General features: G+C 35.2%; 1 protein-coding gene across 3 annotated transcripts in view; it reads left to right on the top strand.

Moving 5' to 3' along the window:
• Window positions 1-19,913, top strand: part of LOC115212402 (FAD-dependent oxidoreductase domain-containing protein 2) — a 173,473-nt gene that overhangs the window by 97,591 nt on the left and 55,969 nt on the right. For 2 of the 3 annotated variants that reach the window (XR_004997707.1, XM_029781299.2), the window contains exons 2-3: window positions 12,115-12,351; window positions 19,192-19,522. Coding sequence is in view for 2 of the 3 variants with exons in the window: in XM_029781299.2 (XP_029637159.1) it covers window positions 12,115-12,351; window positions 19,192-19,522 (568 nt within the window). In the remaining variant the exon portion in view is untranslated. Of the gene's footprint in view, window positions 1-9,679; window positions 9,842-12,114; window positions 12,352-19,191; window positions 19,523-19,913 lie in introns of those variants that run through there. The other variant, XM_029781308.2, reaches the window with a different exon arrangement.

A 19,913-nucleotide genomic window follows, 5' to 3' on the forward strand; every position in this document is an offset into this window, starting at 1 on the left:
GGTTAGAAAGAGGTTAGACATCTGATTTGGCATGGCTTCAGTTTATACCTGCTCAACAGAGATGAGGTCAAAACCACTACTGGCATTTCATTGTGTTTATGGTTTTAACACTTTATTGTACAAAACTTTAGTTCAATCAGCAATTGATAATAATTAACAGGTCATCTTGGAATGTTATATAAATCAATATGTTCTCCGTATCTCAACTGCGCTCCTTAGCCTTAAAGTGACGTTCATGATTGGCATTCTCAGAGCCTTCTAAGCTTGTGAGGCAGTTATATTGCATGCATCAAATATCACAATGGATAAGATGTTGGCAGAAAACCTATAAGCAATGAAGTTCAGCTATCCTGATTGCAATTTATTATGTTTTTAGAAAGGCACAATTATTTCTATATAACATCATACCTGTTGAAAAAGATACAATATAATCTGGGAGTGATACAAATGAGACATTCATTTCTCAACTTCTCTATTCCATAGGTAAGCATTTGCTATTAAACGATTTTTGATATTAGAAAAACATTTTGATGAAATTACATTGCGATACATTAAATCCATCTAGAAAGCTTAAATTCGGTAGAGTAGGTCCTTACTAGCCAAGTAAACTTTTTCTTCAAATTTATTCAGTAAGCTGTTTGGCAATGAGTGACAAATATATTTAACTATGCATGTTGCTCTACTATTTATTCATAACATAAGAACAAGGCCTCACATTTGGTGGTGGTGGGGAAATTATTATCGAGTAAATCAACCACCGGTTCTGACTGATACTAGGATGAAAGACAAAGCCGAAATTAGTGGAATTTGAACTAAAAAAGTGAAGGGATGTAACTAAATACCATAAAGTATTTTGTGTGAGGCTCTACTCTGTTTTCCAATCTACCATCCTTTTGTTGTTCTCATATTTTTAAGAATCAGAATCTACAGTTCTGCAAATGTATTAATGATATAATTAGTAGTCTATTTGAGTGAGGGCGCGTGGCTTAGTGGTTAGGGCATTCGGCTCATGATCGTAAGGTTGTGAGTTCGATTCCCGGCGACGCGTTGTGTCCTTGAGCAAGACACTTTATTTCACGTTGCTCCAGTCCACTCAGCTGGCAAAAATGAGTTGTACTTGTATTTCAAAGGGTCAGCCTTGTCACTCTCTGTGTCACGCTGATTATCCCCGAGAACTACGTTAAGGGTACACGTGTCTGTGGAATGCTCAGCCATTTGCACGTTAATTTCACGAGCAAGCTGTTCCGTTGATCGGATCAACCGGGACCCTCGTCGTCGTAACCGGCGGAGTCTTTAAGTAGTCTATTTGACTGTAATTTGAATGTCTTACTAGATTTATAAAACAAATTTGACAGACGAATTTTTGATTAATTTTGATATGAAAGTTGATTTATTTCTCCCCTTACTATTCTATTTTTGCGTCCCAGCTACCATGTAAATTAAATGTAAACAAACTTACATCTTTTTTTTTTTGCTGCTTTACTACTATTGACATACCTGCTTATTGGCAATGATTCCATACCTTAGTAATATAACAGAAATGTAACCGATTTAAATATTTGTAATTATTTTAATTAAATGTTTCGAAAAATATCACCTGTTTCTAATCTAAAAGAGAAATTATTTTTTGATTGGTAAAAGAAGACCTGAGTTCAAGTTTCGTTTTATTGTTTTATAATATATATTTCTTTACTACCCACAAGGGGCTAAACATAGAGAGGACAAACAAGGACGGACAAAGGGATTAAGTCGATTACATTGACCCCAGTGCGTAACTGGTACTTAATTTATCGACCCCGAAAGGATGAAAGATAAAGTCGACCTCGACGGAATTTGAACTCAGAACGTAACGGCAGGCGAAATACGGCTACGCATTTCGCCCGCGGTGCTAACGTTTCTGCCAGCTCGCCGTCTTGTTTTATAATATATGCTTCTCATATCTCTCATATGGGGATAAAAAGATTACTAACATATTTAAAATATAGCTCATATAAAGAAAAGTAAAAGTATATTTAACTCATCAAATATATTTGTGGGAGGCTTTCTTATATATCGTAAATCATTATGAAATCATAAACTACAGTTTGCCTCATTAGACGGAAGGCTGTTTTATCTACATTTTCTCCAACTTCATAGAGTTTGGTCATCTACTTGTCCGGAGACTGGACGTTAGATAATCACTTCAGTTCTTCGTTATCTTGTATCAGTTGTGATATATTTCCATGATATTGTCACCATAATTGGTGGGATACTTTAACAAGTGTGCTTCAAATAATATGACTAGCTTTTATGGCAATACACATAAGTTTAGAAGCAATGTTCCCTTTGATCTGCAGAAATTTTATTCGATACTAAGCAGTTCAAAGACTCTCGTAACTTTTGATGCTGTTGCTGCTTCAAGAGCATTTTTTGCAATATATTTCGTTATTTAACCTTAAGTATCTGTTGGAAATTATCTCCCTAAAATATTACCTCATTTCTCAGCAACTACCTAATTTTGTTTGCGGTCATTTCCAGTGATGGTATTATTATGAGTTCTTTGGTTTTTTCTGATCAAGTAACAATAAATCTTAAGTAGACAGTTTAAATTGACTTTGTTAAGGGAGCGAAATTGTCAACTGCTTACTCAATCTCTCTATCTTTGTATCTCTCTCTTTCTCTCTTTCTTTCTCTCTCTCTCTCTTTCTCTCTCACTCTCTCTCTCTTTCATTCTCTTTGCACACATACGCACATAAATATATGTATAACGTTTTTTCCCCCCACTTGTTGAGTCTGAGATAGGGCACGTGTCTATTGCTTTTCCAGACCCTCCAAGACCAGAGAGAGTGATGCTATTTATTGTTTTTCTTTGAACCTATGTAAGTCAACGCCTGCGGGAATGCTATGAGCACAGAAAGAATTTTAATGATCTAGTTTTCTGGGAAGGAAGGACTGGATGTAGCGATTCATGCAAGGCTTGGAGTGTTGTATACAACTAAGTTGATAATAGAAGAGGCATATAGAACGAGAATGATTCACTGGAAGTGGTGTGAGCCCAGCCAGTACCGAATAACAGAGACCATCGTAATAACGATAGAAATGACAGGATAGAGTGGACAGTGCACTCATGGACCAGAGGCTGTGAGTAACTTTACCCAATACAGTCGGATGTCACTTTTCTGGATGACTGAATGTGCAACAGCAACAATATCGTCCCGAATATCAGAGTAATACTCCATTGTTGGCCTTACCTAAACCTTGTAGAGCATCAATAATCACTGGGGTATAAAATATCCTCTTACTCCACGATACTTTTTATTTCTTTACTGCCCACAAGGGGCTACACACAGAGGGGACAACAAGGACAGACAAACGAATTAAGTCGATTATATCGACCCCAGCGTGTAACTGGTACTTATTTAATCGACCCCGAAATGATGAAAGGCAAAGTCGACCTCAGCGGAATTTGAACTCAGAACGTAGCGGTAGACGAGATACTGCTAAGCATTTCGCCCGGCGCGCTAACGATTCTGCCAGCTTTTATTTACATCACGTTTTGATATTCCATCGCTACCAGATGTATTGTTCCACGATGTGCACTTATAGTTCCCGACAGGGCTCTAACTAGGAACCTTTATTTCAAAATGAAAAGTAATTATGCTCTTCACCAAGCTACAGATGCGCTTACAGTTTTTTTTAAATACATCAATAATGTCAGTTACTGGTACATTAAAAAAAAAACTTACTAACTGCATTATCAGCAGGCATTATACGAGGGGTACCCCAAAGGAACCGGAATTTTGCAATATCATTTTATTCACTTAGTCTTACATGTTTACACTTTTAACACCTTCAAAGTATTTTCCATTAGAAGCAATGCGTCAGTCCAGGCGTGTTTTCCGCTGTTCGAAGCAGTGGTGGAACTCTTGCGAAGTGATGTCTTTTAATGCCTCCGTCGTTTTTTTTCTTCATCTCTTCTACATCTGAAAATTCCGTGGTACAAGCTTTCGTCACCTGTGATGACCTTCGAAAGAAGATCCTGATCAATTTCAAACTGTCCTTTCAGTTAACAACAGGCATTTAGTCGTGACTACTTTTGATCTTCCGTAAGCAAGCGAGGCACATATTTTGCTGCAACTCTTTTCGTTTGCAATTCCTCGCTCAAAATTTGTAGGTAGGACACAACAGTCATATCAAGTTCGTCAATTGTTCGCTGACGGTCCTCCAAGATCACTTCATGAATTTTTCTGATGTTTTTATTCGTTCGAGAGGTGTCGATGATCGTCCTGAACGAGGTTGGTCTTCAAGCAACAAGTGACCATTCCTAAAGCGTGGAAATCACTCATAAACTTGTGTTTTGTTCATGCCAGCTTCCTTGTAAGCTGCTTTGGTCGCTACTTTCTTCGGCAGAAAGTAGAATTTCACGGAAGCACGCTGTTCCTTCGTTTCAGCCATCGCAAAAATCGGCGAACAGGAAAGAAGCAGTGCAAAACAAAGATGCATCACGTGGCAGTACGACTTCAGACGACGACAACAGTCGGCAGACTGATGCCTGAGGCTTGCATCAAGTAGCTTCTACCGGTGGAAGCCTGAAATACAATGAGTTTGTCCCACAAGAAACGTTTCCGGTTACTTTTGGGTACCTCTCGTATGTCCTGATTCTTCGGTATTTCTGGATACTTCACTCCAGAGCAGCATGCATTTTTCTCTAACAACTAATGTTGTCCTTCCTGGCATACATGATTATTTTATTAAGAAATTCTTTATTCTGATCTTTATTTGTCTCCCAGCTCCTTGTAAATAAAACCTGAAACTGAAGTTCTTTTTTGTTTCGAGCATTATTACTGCAGTCGATTGTGGGTTTTATTGGAAGTATTTTGGTTGAATAATGTTTTAAATTTAATATTTAATATTTCTAACGAGCATTTATATTTCTCTCTGGGCCCTATTTACCTCTTTGTTCGCGAGTTAAATTAGAGTGCTGAGCGTGTATTCGTAATTATATCCTCAAACATCTGCTAAGTTGCTTTGATATCTAAAGAAACGTATGTTGATCAATAGTCGACAAGAATTAGCCAATGTTTTGTGCAGATTTATATTGACAATTATGTGCATTTCGTTGAATACGTTTGACCTAAAGTTGGAACGCTAGTAACTAAGGTTACAGTGTACTATATTCTTGTCTGAATGAAGAGTATTTTTTCAATTGAGAAAAGGATGGTACTGGAGTAGTTACCGAACTTTAGGTTCAAATATTTTTGGGGTGCCTTGTTGCATCAATTACGAATTATGACACGGTAAATCACCTTTGAAACTGAATAGAGTCTCTACTGAGCTTGAAATATGATAACATGATTTCAGGGTTTTTGTGAGCCAAAGCATATAAAGAAATTTGGATTCGCCATTCATGTATATTAGTTGGTTAGTTAGTTAGTTAGTTAAATTTTTGGCTCAAAAAGCAAAAAGCAAGGGCATGTAGGGGGACATGTAGTTATGTACAGGGTGGTGTTCATGTAAAGAGTTCAGGCCACTTGTGGTCAAGGGAGACTTTGAACCAAGCGGTCGTCGGCATCTTCACCATCTCGTCCGGCAGCTTATTCCACGGATCCGCAACCCGGACGGAGAAAGCCCCTCTCCTTCGATTGAGATGAAATCGTCGCAGATAGAGCTTTTCGGAGTGACCCCGCAGCCGACGCTCTGGAGCAGGAGTGAAGAACAGCTCTTTCGAGAGGTTACACTTTCCGCTTATGATGTTGTGGGCAAGAATGAGATCCCCACGGTATATGATTCTTGATGTACATTTTCGAATGAATGATTTGGTTTTGTTAACGCACTTTCTGGAACCGCTACAGAAGCATTTAAGATGGCCTGGGGAGTCCAAGCATGTTTGGGTCCTTAATATTATTGTCTACAGATACAGTATAGCAAGAGTCATTAGAAATTGTATCCTAGTTGAGAAAGTGGCTTCCATTTTTATATATTTCTTTATTATTATATTTTTTTTTATCTTCGTTATCTACACTGACGATAGGGCAGTTTGTAAACTTCACCTCAGTATCCGGGTCGGAATTGTTGAAGTGAATCTCAGTTAGGATGACGAAAGTGGTGGGGAGCATTTGTTCAACTGTCTTACTCTCTATGTCTAGGATCTCTAATTTCGTGCATTGACCGATGGGCTGACGCATTGTGCTTTACTGGGAATGTGGAAATCGAGGTGGTTGCTTATTGTGCTAGTTCAAAGGCTTTCTATTTTTCTAGCTATTATTTATAAGCAACATTAAGGTGTTGTTTGAGTGCTGAGATGTGGGATGGTGGTGATAGTGGTGTTGAGTTTTTTTGTGGATTGTAAGCTTTCTCTGTATGTCTTAGACTATATTTAGCAAGTCTAAAAATATTTTCTCTTCCCACGATGCTTCATCACTGTAATCAGTGCATAGCTGCATTGCCTAATAGATATATATATATATATATATCTATATATATATAGGCGCAGGATTGGTTGTGTGGTAAGTAGCTTGCTAACCAACCACATGGTTCCGGGTTCAATCCCACTGCGTGGCATCTTGGGCAAGTGTCTTCTGCTATAGCCCCGGGCCGACCAATGCCTTGTGAGTGGATTTGGTAGACGGAAACTGAAAGAAGCCTGTCGTATATATGTATATATATATATATATATATATATATATATGTATGTGTGTGTGTGTGTTTGTGTTTGTGTGTTTGTCCCCCTAGCATTGCTTGACAACCGATGCTGGTGTGTTTACGTCCCGTCACTTAGCGGTTCGGCAAAAGAGACCGATAGAATAAGTACCGGGCTTACAAAGAATAAGTCCCGGGGTCGAGTTGCTCGACTAAAGGCGGTGCTCCAGCATGGCCGCAATCAAATGACTGAAACAAGTAAAAGATAAAAGATAAAAGATATATATATATATGTGTGTGTGTGTGTGTGTGTGTGTAATGTTACCAAAAACCCAATAAAAGGTAATGAAAGCAGTCTTTCTCTCGTGGTGAGAAGTTTTTAATAAATGAAACTAGAACGTTCATGTATACATTCACATGCATACATATGTAGGCATGTATGTATATCTCTAATGTTATAAATTTAAGGGAAAAAACATTACAAAAGAACGTTGATCCATTGTCATTTCTTTTGTAAAAAGCCAGTGCTTTCATGTTGAAGGCTAGATTGTAGACAATTGTCTCCGCAATCTAAGTTTAGTTTGCGCTCGGATTTAGGTTGAGTACATTCTATCGATCTATGTTGGGAATATTTTTGAACATTTAATAACATTTCTTGTTGAAATAGGGATGTAATTTGGTGAAACGAAGGGTTCATATCAAACAGTTGAACATGGAAAATACTGTCTTCCAAACTGTCCAGAATTCTAGACTTTATTGAACATTAGCCTTCGTTTTAGCTGTACGAAAGTATCACATTTTAGGCTCATTAATGTGTGAAGGTGCATGACTCAGTGGTTAGAAGGTCGAGCTTACGATCGTGAGGTTGTGAGCTCGAGTCCCGGACCGGGCTGCGTGTTGTGTTCTTGAGCAAGACACTTTATTTCACGTTGCTCCAGTTCACTCAGCTGTAGAAATGAGTTGTGACGTCACAGGTGCCAAGCTGTATCGGCCCTTGCCTTTCCCTTGGATAACACTGGTGGCGTGGAGAGGGAAGGCCGGTATGCATGGGCGACTGCTGGTCTTCCATAAACAATCTTGCCGGGACTTGTGCCAGGGAGGGTAACTTTCTAGGTGCAGTCCCATAGTCAGTGTCGTGACCGAGGGGGGGGGGTCTCAGAATGTGTGGTCTACACTTAGCTAAGATGTAAACGCTAGATGTACATGAATAATGTTTTTTGTATATTTATTGTGTCTGAAAGATGTCGTGGATAATTAAAGTCATACAACTTAGATATATTTCCTACCATACTAATGCAGTATTTATGCTCTATGGTGGGTTTCGGTTTACCACAGCTAACATCTACTTCATATATTATCATCTCTACATCGCATGTATGGCCGGCTGACCACGCATTAGTATTTTTCACGTACATTTAGTCTTTAGTTATAGTTTTCATGTCTGGAGTATGTTGTATTTACTTTCATGCTGGATAATTTATTGTAGCAATTAATGGGAAAATGCTTTTCTGTTTGAAATTTTCTTGGAATATTAGATGAAACGTTTAAGAGAAAAGAAGCTGTGAATGTAATAATCTTACAAGGGTTGATCGCTATTTTGAAAGGAATGAGTTAGATGTGTAGTTAATCGTAACTTTGAAGCTGTACGCAGGTAAAGTATTATTGTAATATGGGACCCCCATATCGAAAACAGTTTATATATATATATTATAGGCGCAGGTGTGCCTGTGTGGTAAGAAGTTTTTGCTTCTCATCCTCATGGTTCTGGGTACAGTCCCACTACGTAGCACCTTGGGCGAGTGTCTTCTACTATAGCCGTGGGCCGACCAAGGTTTTATGAGTGGATTTGGGGGACGGAGGCTGAAAGAAGCCCGTCGTATATGTGTGTGCGTATTTGTATTTATTTTTGTCCCTCACCACCGCTTAACAACCGGCGTTTGTGTGTTTTACGTCCAGGTAACTTAGCGGTTCGGCAAAAGAGACCGATAGAATGAATACCAGACATTAAAAAAAGAGTATTGGGATCGATTCGCCCCATTAAAATTCTTCAAGGTGGTGCTCCAGCATGGCCACAATCTAATGACTGAAATATGTATTATATGTATGTGTGCGTATATATATATATATATATATATATATATATATATATATATATATATATATATATATATATATATATATATATATATATATATATATATATATATATATGTATATATATATATATGCATATATATATATATGTATATATATATATATATGTATATATATATATATATATACATATATATATATATATATATAGATATATATATATATATATACACATATATATATAATATATATATATATACATATATACATACATACATTGTTTGGTTATACATAAAGTTATAGATAAAAAAAGTTGAACATTGAGGTTACAGAGTACGCAATAATTTTCTGTAGAGTACTGTGTTTATTTGTTCATTTATGTATTTATTTATTTTACAAGAACAAGTTGGACCAAAATATGTTTTGTAATTGTAAATCTATACACACACACATATATATATATGTATAGATACCTATACATGCACATGAATGTGATGCGCTATTACTTTTTTTTGTGTTGTTTACATTAGGCAAAAGTTTTTGTAAATATTGTTTATCGTTACACCCAATGCGGTCTATATTTGACCTACATTCCCCGAGATACAGTAATGAGTTTAACAATGGATTTTCTTTTCTTAAGTTAAATTATTTATGAGTTGTGCAGTATTTCATTCAGCTTATTGAATAAAAACTTACTAGATCAACTCCAGGTAATTGTCCCTGCTCTGAAATCACAATCTAAAACCTGAATTTTTAAAATTAAAACTTTTATTTTTAGTACTTAATTGTTTATTGTATTGAGAATCCGCTAAAGATTACTTGTCTAACAGGTACCGGATGAGAAATATTTTTTTAATAAATAATGAAAATACTACGATAAAAACATAACTTACAGGATGATCTGTTATATATGAAGCTAAGAGCTGATAGGCTTATTTGGATTATTATAACAATATACGTCACACAGCAAAAGCATTTGTTTCATTGAAAATCAATAATGGTGAAACTAGTGGGTGTATATTGTCAATGACTTCCTGTGAAGAAGTCACTCTGCAACACAACCTACTACAAGTCGTGTCCTATTGCTGTTAGTTGCAGGAATGCTATTTTAAAGAATGTAATTCATACTGTAAGTTCAAACAATATTATTTCAGTAGTTTGAGAAAAGAGAGAATCTGGTATGGTATACCGTTTCTACCTATCTTCTTCTTCTTCTTCTTCTTCTCTTCTTCTTCTTCTTCTTCTTCTTCTCGTCGTCATTATCATCATCATCATCATCATCAGCAGCAGCAGCAGTATTATTACTATTATGTTTTTTTTTAATTGCATTTAGTTAGCGGTGTTTACAAAACACCTTATTGCAGTTAATTAGCTGAGTTGAATGCTTATTATGATTTTCTTTAAAATCTTATAATCTCTCATTGTTTTCGCAATATTTCTTTCTATAGCTTCTCCTTAATATCTCCAAATTCCACATTCTCCCATTTTATATCTTTCTATTTCTCTTCTCATTTTCTACCCCGTTTTTCCTCTCCCTTCTGCTTGTCTGTCAGTCTGTCCGTTCGTCTGTCTTCCTCTTTCCCCATTTATTCACTGATAGCCTATCCTTATTTTTCCTCTTTCATACTTTATATCCTATGCATTTCTTTTCCTTTCTACTTTTCACATATCCTTCATTGTTGCACTCCACCACTCATTTTCCGTCTCTCACACCTTCTCTCCGTAACAACCTCGTTTTATTCCACTAAACTCGCTTAAGTTGTAAGAACATTTTTTGTTTTTCTCTCGCTATTTTCCTCTCATACACCGTCTTCTTATCTCTTTCTTATATTTCTATCACTCTCTTTTCCCAAACTTTCATTTTTATCTATAGATTTTTCTTTCTTGCTGCTTGTCAAAAAGTCAAACATGTTACTATTTGTTTATTATTAATCTTTCACCTTATCTGTTGATCTTTCTCACTCACTTTCTCTCTCTTTCTTCTTTTCTCTCTCTTCTATCTCACGCATCTCCCCTCACCTTTCGTTCTTTCTTTTCAATGCTTATATTTTCCCCCTATTTATCTTCTCTCTACCTCTACTTTTCTCCACTTTTTATTTTCTTCTCTTTCTCGTTTTCTCAACTTTGAATTTCTCTCTCTGCAGCTTTGATCGTTTTCTTTTTTGTGTATGTGTGTACATATTTCTTTTTGTTTTATTTCCTGTCACTGTTTTCCTTATTATTCTGGTTGTCGGTCTCTCGCTTCCTAGTTTCCTCTTCTTTGTTGATGTTGTCCTGTCCTCTTTGTCTTTACGTGTTTGTTACGTTTTAGTCATATATTTATCTATGCCTTATATGTATAATCCAGTCTGATTTTAGTACCTTCCTGCATATCTAAAGTAGAGTATCTAGTCTCTTTCAATTCTTAACGTTAGTTAAAATTTTAAACTATATTTTTAGCTACTTCCTATAATTGTTTTTGTTTAGCTTCAGGTCAGCTTTGATTGAGCAGACCTATGGTCAACCGCATTATAAAATGACCCTCCATCTTATTAATAATATACCACTTTTCTAGGACTACATTATCAAACGTTTCAGTGGTTTTTGTGACGATAGGGAGTTTTAGCAGCTGGGTGACTAATTTTCCTGTTAGTTCTGCTAACTATTACAATTGCTTCATTTACTGTATTCTTATTGACTTAATACGCTTAACAGCATTGCGTTTCTTTTCGAAATGCTCTTCTGACAACTTTTTGGTGAAGTTTAAGTTGTACAAGTTAAGAATAATTTCTGTTTACTTCTATAAGTATTAGATCTAGAAATCAACTGCATACTTGGAATGAAGAATCCCAAGATCTTATACAGAAGTGCTGCTACCAAACATAAAACAAACACCATGACAGATTACAAATTACCCTTGTATAAACCTGCCTGTTAAAGTTATGTGTTCTATTTTTTTAAAACGAGTAAAGAATATTCAAAGAAAGCCATAAAAAAGTAGGCAGAAAACTTTGAAGCAAGGTGACTTATAACAAAGTTTCTTTCCTCGTGTTTGAGGGCAGAGTTACGTTGGTTCTTAACTACCTCAGTATTTAACACCAGATAATCCTCAACAATGATTATAGTTCTTATTTCTCTCAGTCGTCTAATCCATCCTTATTTTATCAGTTATCTAAATGATATGATCAGCATGTATGATCATATATATATATATATATATATATATATATATATATATATATAAGTTAACAGGCTTCCTGTACATTTATTATCATAGATTTACAAGCTAGTATTATATATATAAGAGAAAATACCTATATGAAAAGCATTTTATGTTATGTGGGATTTATTATTATTATTATTATTATTATTATTATTATTATTATTATTATTATTATTATTATTATTATTATTCTTTTGCAGATCTTGTGAGGACTTTAACAATGCAGTTCTTTCCGAAAAGAATCTTCATACAATTTGGGACCATCTTTGCTCTGTTGGTATTTAACAGTCTTACAAAAGTTGATGGACAAACACAACAAACAAGCTCACACCATGATTACTGTATCATCGGAGCTGGACCGTCAGGACTTCAAATGGGATATTTCCTAGAAAAATCTGGGAGGGATTACATAATTTTTGAAAGAACAAATACCTCAGGTTGGTGGAGAAATTCATTAATTACTTCCTTTAATTTCATTACATTTTTATTATCATTTAACTTTTATTGGTGTATGCGTTATTCAAATTTATATTCAGTCATGAAATAGTTGAATTATTTCAATGAAAATTATAGTTCCCTTATTTAAGTAGTTTATGGAAATCAAGGAATGTAGATGCAAGTTATTGCGATTAGGATAAAGAAAATGACAAGAGCGAATGAGATTATTATAATGATAAAATCAAATGAGATGATTATAATGACAAAGTCAATCATCTAACGAAGCCATTACACTTGGTTCTCTTTTCTAAGCGATTATATTGGGTTATTGCACTCATAACTATTAACAGATGTATCTTTATGGGATTCTTTGATGAGAGCAATGAAGAATGAATAATGACATAGCTCCAAATCAGTTTTAGTCGATCAAATCTTTGAACAAATGCGTTCTAGGTGTGATCATGCCATCTGATTTATCTAGGCATACATTATCACATGTGTCCTTCCATTTTTAAGCTGGTAGGGTGTGATTTTAGAGAGATTTAGCTGTTATTTCTGGTTTACAATCGAGTATGTGGAGGCTCCCTCGTTGTTTAAATATCAATTGATTATATAGAAATAATGAAACATCAAACTTACTGTTGTGAAAATAATTGCCTCGACTTCAGGATTAAGATCAGCAAATTTAAGGGAGGAATGGAGTTAGTTGATACCATCGACCCCTCTGTTTGATATTTATTTTAACGACCCATAGGGTTAAAAGTCAAGGTTGACTGTGGCGGTACTTGAAGTGAGAACGCACAGAGCGGGAAGAAATACCGCTAAGTATTTTTCCAACACTAAAATTATTCCACGATAAAATTTACTAATAAAACACGATTACCATTTTTTTAATATACTGAATTTAAATTACATAAGTTTGATAGTATAACCTTTCCGTCTTTAACTTCATTTTTTCTGTTTTGTAAAAATAAAAATGTGTTTTAAATGGTTGAACCTACTTTAGTGCTATTTTCCTGGTTCCAGCCATATTTGGACGCCATCATCAATGTTTCTGTAACTTTCATAAAAAAAAACATTGGGTTAAACACCAATTCTACAGCTATACTGACACTGTATTGTTGTAAGATAAATGAATAATGATTAAGCCGAGACACTCCCAGTGACCACACACGTCGTATTTACTATAACCTTCACGTTGTTTAACTCTGTTTAATCCTGAGATTACAAAAACCCATTATCAAAAATGTCCCATTCGAGAGGATCTAAAACAACAATGGTGTGTCTAAAACTTCTAGAACTACAACAACCAATCTATCTTTTCCTTGAACTGTCCATTGTAATTTCAAAATTTCAGTGCTATTTCCAGCGGATTGAGAGTTCATGTAGAGACTCTAAAAAGCTAGCATTTACTATGTTTATTTATGAATTCGGATTAAATTTTATTTCTGAGGCTCTGAATACATCGTCAAACAAAGTAAATATATAATGTGAAAATAGAAATGTAAACGTTCAGTTATTTCATAACTGATAAAATGGAATCACACAAATATGTATATTAAAGTTTAATTTAATGTTTCTGAAAATCCTTTTGACCAAAAGACCGCCCCCTTTTCTTTGTTCTTATTAATTTAGTTCTGGTACATGAGTATGAATCGGGTAGAAGGATCAATTGTTTCCTTCAAAGTTTTCTCTACCTTTATTTATTTAAGAAAGCTATCAAATCTAAGCTTCTGACATTTCTTCAATTAGCATACTTACATTCAACACATACATTACATATCCATATCAATCTGGAATCGTAGTTTCTCTTGATCCGGCCGGAATGGCAAAAACTTAGTTGCGATTACCGGTGCTAGCTATTGGTCTATTGCATCAAGTTTACATTCTTTGTTGATAGGTAAACTATCCAACGCTTTGTGACTTTTGCTTCTCAATTTGAAAATGAACCGGCACAGAAGAATAAGAAATGTATGTCGCTAGATTATTCAGGCTGATTCACTATGTATCTAAACTAAATGTGTTGAAAGAACTTCGTTAATGTAAATATAGTGTTCTGTTGTGAAAGATGTCTAACACAAGCACTCATTGTAGCAACACTCTTCTCTTATACACAAGATCTTGTCTGCAACCAATGGCCATTTTTTGCAATAAGACAGCCATGTGCCTTGAATAGCCAACATTTATCGTACTTCAACAGATGGATAAGAAAATTATATTTCAATATGTTTTCGGAAACTATTTTTCATAAGAATAGTTTTAATGTAACTTTGTGTTCACATCAAAGACCACTATTGGCTCCAGCTGTTTCAGGCAAAGTTAAGAATCGATATATTTCCACCAACAGGGTTGCGATCTCCAGTCTATTTGTGTCTAATATTTTCACTCAACTCAAAGTTTCTTGTCCAGCATCTACCTCAAGACTTTTTCAAAAAAGAATATTACCCGTTTATCTGGTTTAACTGTGTTTTCCTGGCTATCACAAAACATTCACGTCTTCTCTGCTTCTGGTAAAACACTCGCAGTTATTGCTATTGATCATGGTGCTATGGAAATGTATTAATCCTAGCACTCGCACTGAACACATTCGTTTCTGGTTAAGTGACAGCAAAAACACTTTAGCCCATGCACTCTATCAATTCCCTTCATAACTTAAAGATATTACTTTTTGCTGTCTTCTGAGGTGGGTCACATAATGTACATTTTAAAAAATTTACTAGTAAGAATTAAGAAGGCTATACCACTACTGGTTGAATGAGTTATAATGGTCTTCTTTCACATTGTTAGAAGACATAAGCTACACGCTTTATATTAATAGTATTATTCCTGACCAAGCAGAAAACAAACCAATCTGTTGGTGGGATCGTTAAAAGATCTTTTTAGAGGTAATACCATTTACTATAGAAATAGCGCCTGGTTTGTTTATGATCTTGTACGACTGTGGAAATAACAAGTGATATAAAATTTAGGTCCTTATTCAGATTAATTTTGCGGTAAGTTGAAGAAGCCTGAGCTCATAGTTCTTTCAATTGCCATCTCAGAAACAGTAAATTCATTCTCTTTTACTCTTTTACTTGTTTCAGTCATTTGACTGCGGCCATGCTGGAGCACCGCCTTTAATCGAGCAACTCGACCCCGGGACTTATTCTTTGTAAGCCCAGTACTTATTCTCTCGGCCTCTTTTTGCCGAACCGCTAAGTGACGGGGACGTAAACACACCAGCATCGGTTGTCAAGCAATACTAGGGGGACAAACACAGACACACAAACACACACACACACATACATACATATATATATACATATATACGACAGGCTTCTTTCAGTTTCCGTCTACTAAATCCACTCACAAGGCATTGGTCGGCCCGGGGCTATAGCAGAAGACACTTGCCCAAGATGCCACGCAGTGGGACTGAACCCGGAACCATGTGGTTGGTTAGCAAGCTACATACCACACAGCCACTCCTGCGCCTATTCTTTTCAATCACCTTATCAAAGAAACAGTTCCTGCTAAAATGCTGGGGGACTATAATCTCTGTCATCAAATACTTTCGTCGTTATTTCTTTATTTTTTCCGACCGGACAGAAAATTTCAGAATTCTATGTTCTAGTCCTAATAATCGCATCGTAATGTCTTGATTTAAGATACTAAAACCTAGAAATATTCAAACATTCTCATCTCCCATTAGCATCCTTCAAACAAGTTACAAGAGAATCAAAGATAAATTACGTCCCGTTCAGAGGAACTAGATGTTGCAGCTTCGTCAAACATATCATTGTAAGAGAATCAGAAATACTAAGGGAGTCTTCAAGAACAGCGTGATGCCTGAAAAATGTCCGTTTTCCGATAATTTATTATCACTTCTCTTCGATCTAATTTCTTTGACTACCTTCCATGGTAAAATCGGAGCAATAACTTTAGCTAAATAAACCTGCTTTTTTGGAAATGCGTTGTTTGAAGAAGGTTAAAATCTTCATCAACCGGCCAGAAACATTTTCAACAGCTTTGGAAAATATACTTAAAACTAGGCAGTATATTTCTAAGCTATATCTTTTTGTGAATTTCTTGAAATTGTACGAAAAACACGAACACAGACTCCTCACTTGAAGCTATCTGAAGAGAAGGGTGATCACTGGTAATTTTTCCGGAGCATTTATCAATCCGACATCTAACTGATTAAAGGTGGCCATTTTCAATGTTGCTTGTATTGCATTGACATGGGAGAATTCACTCATGATATAGCAACAAGTAATCTGTCCAACTTATTGTAGCGTTAAAATATCGGGATATATATTGGTCATCTCAGGCAGAAATCACAAACTTACGTTTGAGAAAACATATGTGTAATTCATAAATATGTCCAATGGGCTTAATTTTACTGACAGACTAAATACATATGAATATGTTTTCGTATGCATATTTAGCAATAAAAATCAGATCGTCCCCATGTAAAATTATGTAAATGAGTTGTATCCGATATAATTTGTTTACATTCCACTAACTAGTACTCAGCTGATGACTTACAGCATATTGGTAGAAAAAAAGACTGAGTCCTGATGAGGAAAACAAGTCTAAGCTACCGAGAAGACAAAGTTTCTGGTCAAACTAAGGAGACTAATATAACAGCGAGACTGTACTTATAGATATAAGACTCTCTGTACATATTTCTTTATAACCTATGTGATATTAGTACTTTAGTTATATGTGTGATGGAGCTATGGATATGCTTTTGTACAGTCTCCAGTTTTCAAGAACTTTTGACATTTAGATTTATGAACGCTTTTAGCCTATCATAATTAATTTCTTTCCCTGGGAGTTCAAATCAGCAATAATCTCAAATACGCCTACTTTTGATGAATAATGAGTTTTCCATCCTCGCTTGAGCAAATATTTTTTCTCCAGTCCATCTAATGAGATCGGGCAGTTTCACTTATTCCTGTGTTTGCATGGTCTAAATTATTCCACATGTATTCCAATGGAATATATGCAAACCAAAAACTGTAGGTTAACACTCTATAAACATCTAGACAGATCTGTTTAATCAGCGGTAAATATATAGCTTCGATATCTTAATATTCATGCACCTATTTATATGCAAATAGCCTTATGCTTTGAGATTACAAATGACTGCTTTTATACCTTAGACTCCAACTTACATCAAAAGAAAAACAGTTTGTTTGAAAACGTCTTCTTTCATACAACATTGAAAAACATGGGAATTGCTTTGTATTAACCCTTGTGGGGAAAGCGCCGTTTAGAAAGATGATTAAGAAACGAGGAAATGAGACTGTAAATCTATATTTCCGATGAATGTAAAGGTAAAAACCTAAAAAAATAAAAAATAAAATAAAAAGCAGCGACTAGCTACTAATCTCAATGGAAGAAACTTACAGTGAATTACAACTACCATGATAAATATCATGCAGACAGCTAAAACTTTTAATGTGTGAGAGAGCAGAACAGCCAAAATTAGTTTTATTTATTTGAATAAATAAAAGTAAATTTGTAAGAGTAAATAAGCTAAATATGATTAAATATAGTTAAAGCTAAATATAAACGCTCCAGGAAAGAGTTGAAAAGCAATCATATCATTGCGTTTCAATTGGAAAACAAGCATATTTATGCTGATGATAATGATTATGATGACTGCCTGAGGTAAAGTGTGTATCATATCATTTCCATTACAGCTTATAATCAAAAGAGCCAGGACTAAACAATATTGATAAAAGAAATGTCGATATACAAGCACCAAATATACATAAATATAAGGTCCGTATATAAATATCAAATTAAACGGAATTACAAGGTTTATGCATCGTGATTCTCAACTAATAAAAATAAAATTGCTTCGTTTTGCGCTGATGGTAATATAGGAAAATTTAATTTCTATGTTGAACGCATCATCCATATTTATCGTAGCGTATAATTCTAAAGCAACGTAGGCGGCGAATCAGCAGTCATCAGAGCGTTGAATAGAATGTCTCACAGTATTTGTTCTGACTTCGGTTGCTGGTTCAAATCCAGCTGAGGTTCGTATTATTTTCCACTAGCAGTATCGCCCGGCGTTGCTCGGGTTTGTAAGGGAAATAACTATATAACCATTTTTAGAGAGTTATAGCCAAAAAATAGCAAAAAATGCATTAAAAATGGAAAAAAAATGATGGTGAATTTTTTTTAAATCTTTGACACATCGTAGACATTTTTAGAGAGTTACTTCCCTTATATAATAGCGAAAAAATGCATTAAAATGGAAAAAAAATGATGGTAAATTATTTTTAAAATCGTAGACTCGTCGTAGACGCGCGCTAATACCCAGAAGGGCTCGATATGAATCACGACTAAACTGCACTGCAAAATGTGGGAGTAGTTAGGAATCTAAATCGTAGGAGACAGACACTCATATATATAAAGATTATCTGGTGGTAGTGGGGAGAAGGTCGATAAAAAAAACCCACTAATCCAGGGCGGTGAATTGGTGAAACTGTCACAAAGTTGGACAAACTGCATTGCGGTATTTTTTCTAATTCTTTGCGTCCTGGCGGCAACATTAGTGCTGAGCTTTATTGGCCGAAGTCAGCGGCCGTTACCTTGGATAAACATTGGTGATGTGGAGAAAGGAGAATTGCATGTATGAGCAACTTCTTTCTGAAAATATTTTGCTCAGACCTGAGCATATTTGTGCAGATGAATCGCCAAACTTGTCCGTTAAAGTTTTAAAACAACTTCTTGTAATTCTATCGAAATAGTTTCCATTAAATTTATTTTGACGCATGCTAACGAATGTAAATAATTTTAAGTAAGCAAATTTCTCTCATTTACTTTCCTAACTTATTTTGCAGGAAATTTCTTCACAAAATACCCCCGTCATCGTACATTAATCAGTATAAATAAAAGAAATACCGGAAGGACGAACAAAGAATTCAATATGAGACATGACTGGAATTCACTACTTTCTGACAAGGAGCATTTAAAACTGCGCTATTACAGTAAAGAAATGTTTCCTCATGCTGATGTACTTGTTAAATATCTTTCAGATTTCCAACGTATGAACAATTTAAATGTCCAATTTAATGCAGAAATGTCTAATATCCAAACTGTGAGAAATGATTCAGTTAAAGAGAAACATACGTTCACTATGTCTGACCAATACAACAACAAATATGCTTGCAGGTAACAATTGTTATTGTTATTATTATTATTATTATTATTATTATTATTATTATTATTATTATTATCATTGCTGTTGTTGTTGTTGTTGTTAACCTCTTCTTTCAATTTTGTGTCCATTCCTCGGGCAAAGAAAATCACTGTATACAATGGTAGGTCATTAAAATAAACATATCAGATTGTTCATTTACAAAGTCACGCGACAGAAAAACAAAGTGGAAGAAAGAAAGAAAAATAGGAAAACAAATGAAAAAGAAAAAAAAACAGAGAAAATAAAGGGGAAAAAAAGAAAACTCTTAGCGACAATGCTCTTCTCAATACGTGTGAGATACCAGTTAAAACAGTCTTTTGCACTTCTTGCAGGGATGGTAAGCCAGGAATCATCCTCAAATAA

This window comes from Octopus sinensis, linkage group LG1, assembly GCF_006345805.1.
Source record: "Octopus sinensis linkage group LG1, ASM634580v1, whole genome shotgun sequence".
Classification (NCBI taxonomy): Eukaryota; Metazoa; Mollusca; class Cephalopoda; order Octopoda; family Octopodidae; genus Octopus; species Octopus sinensis.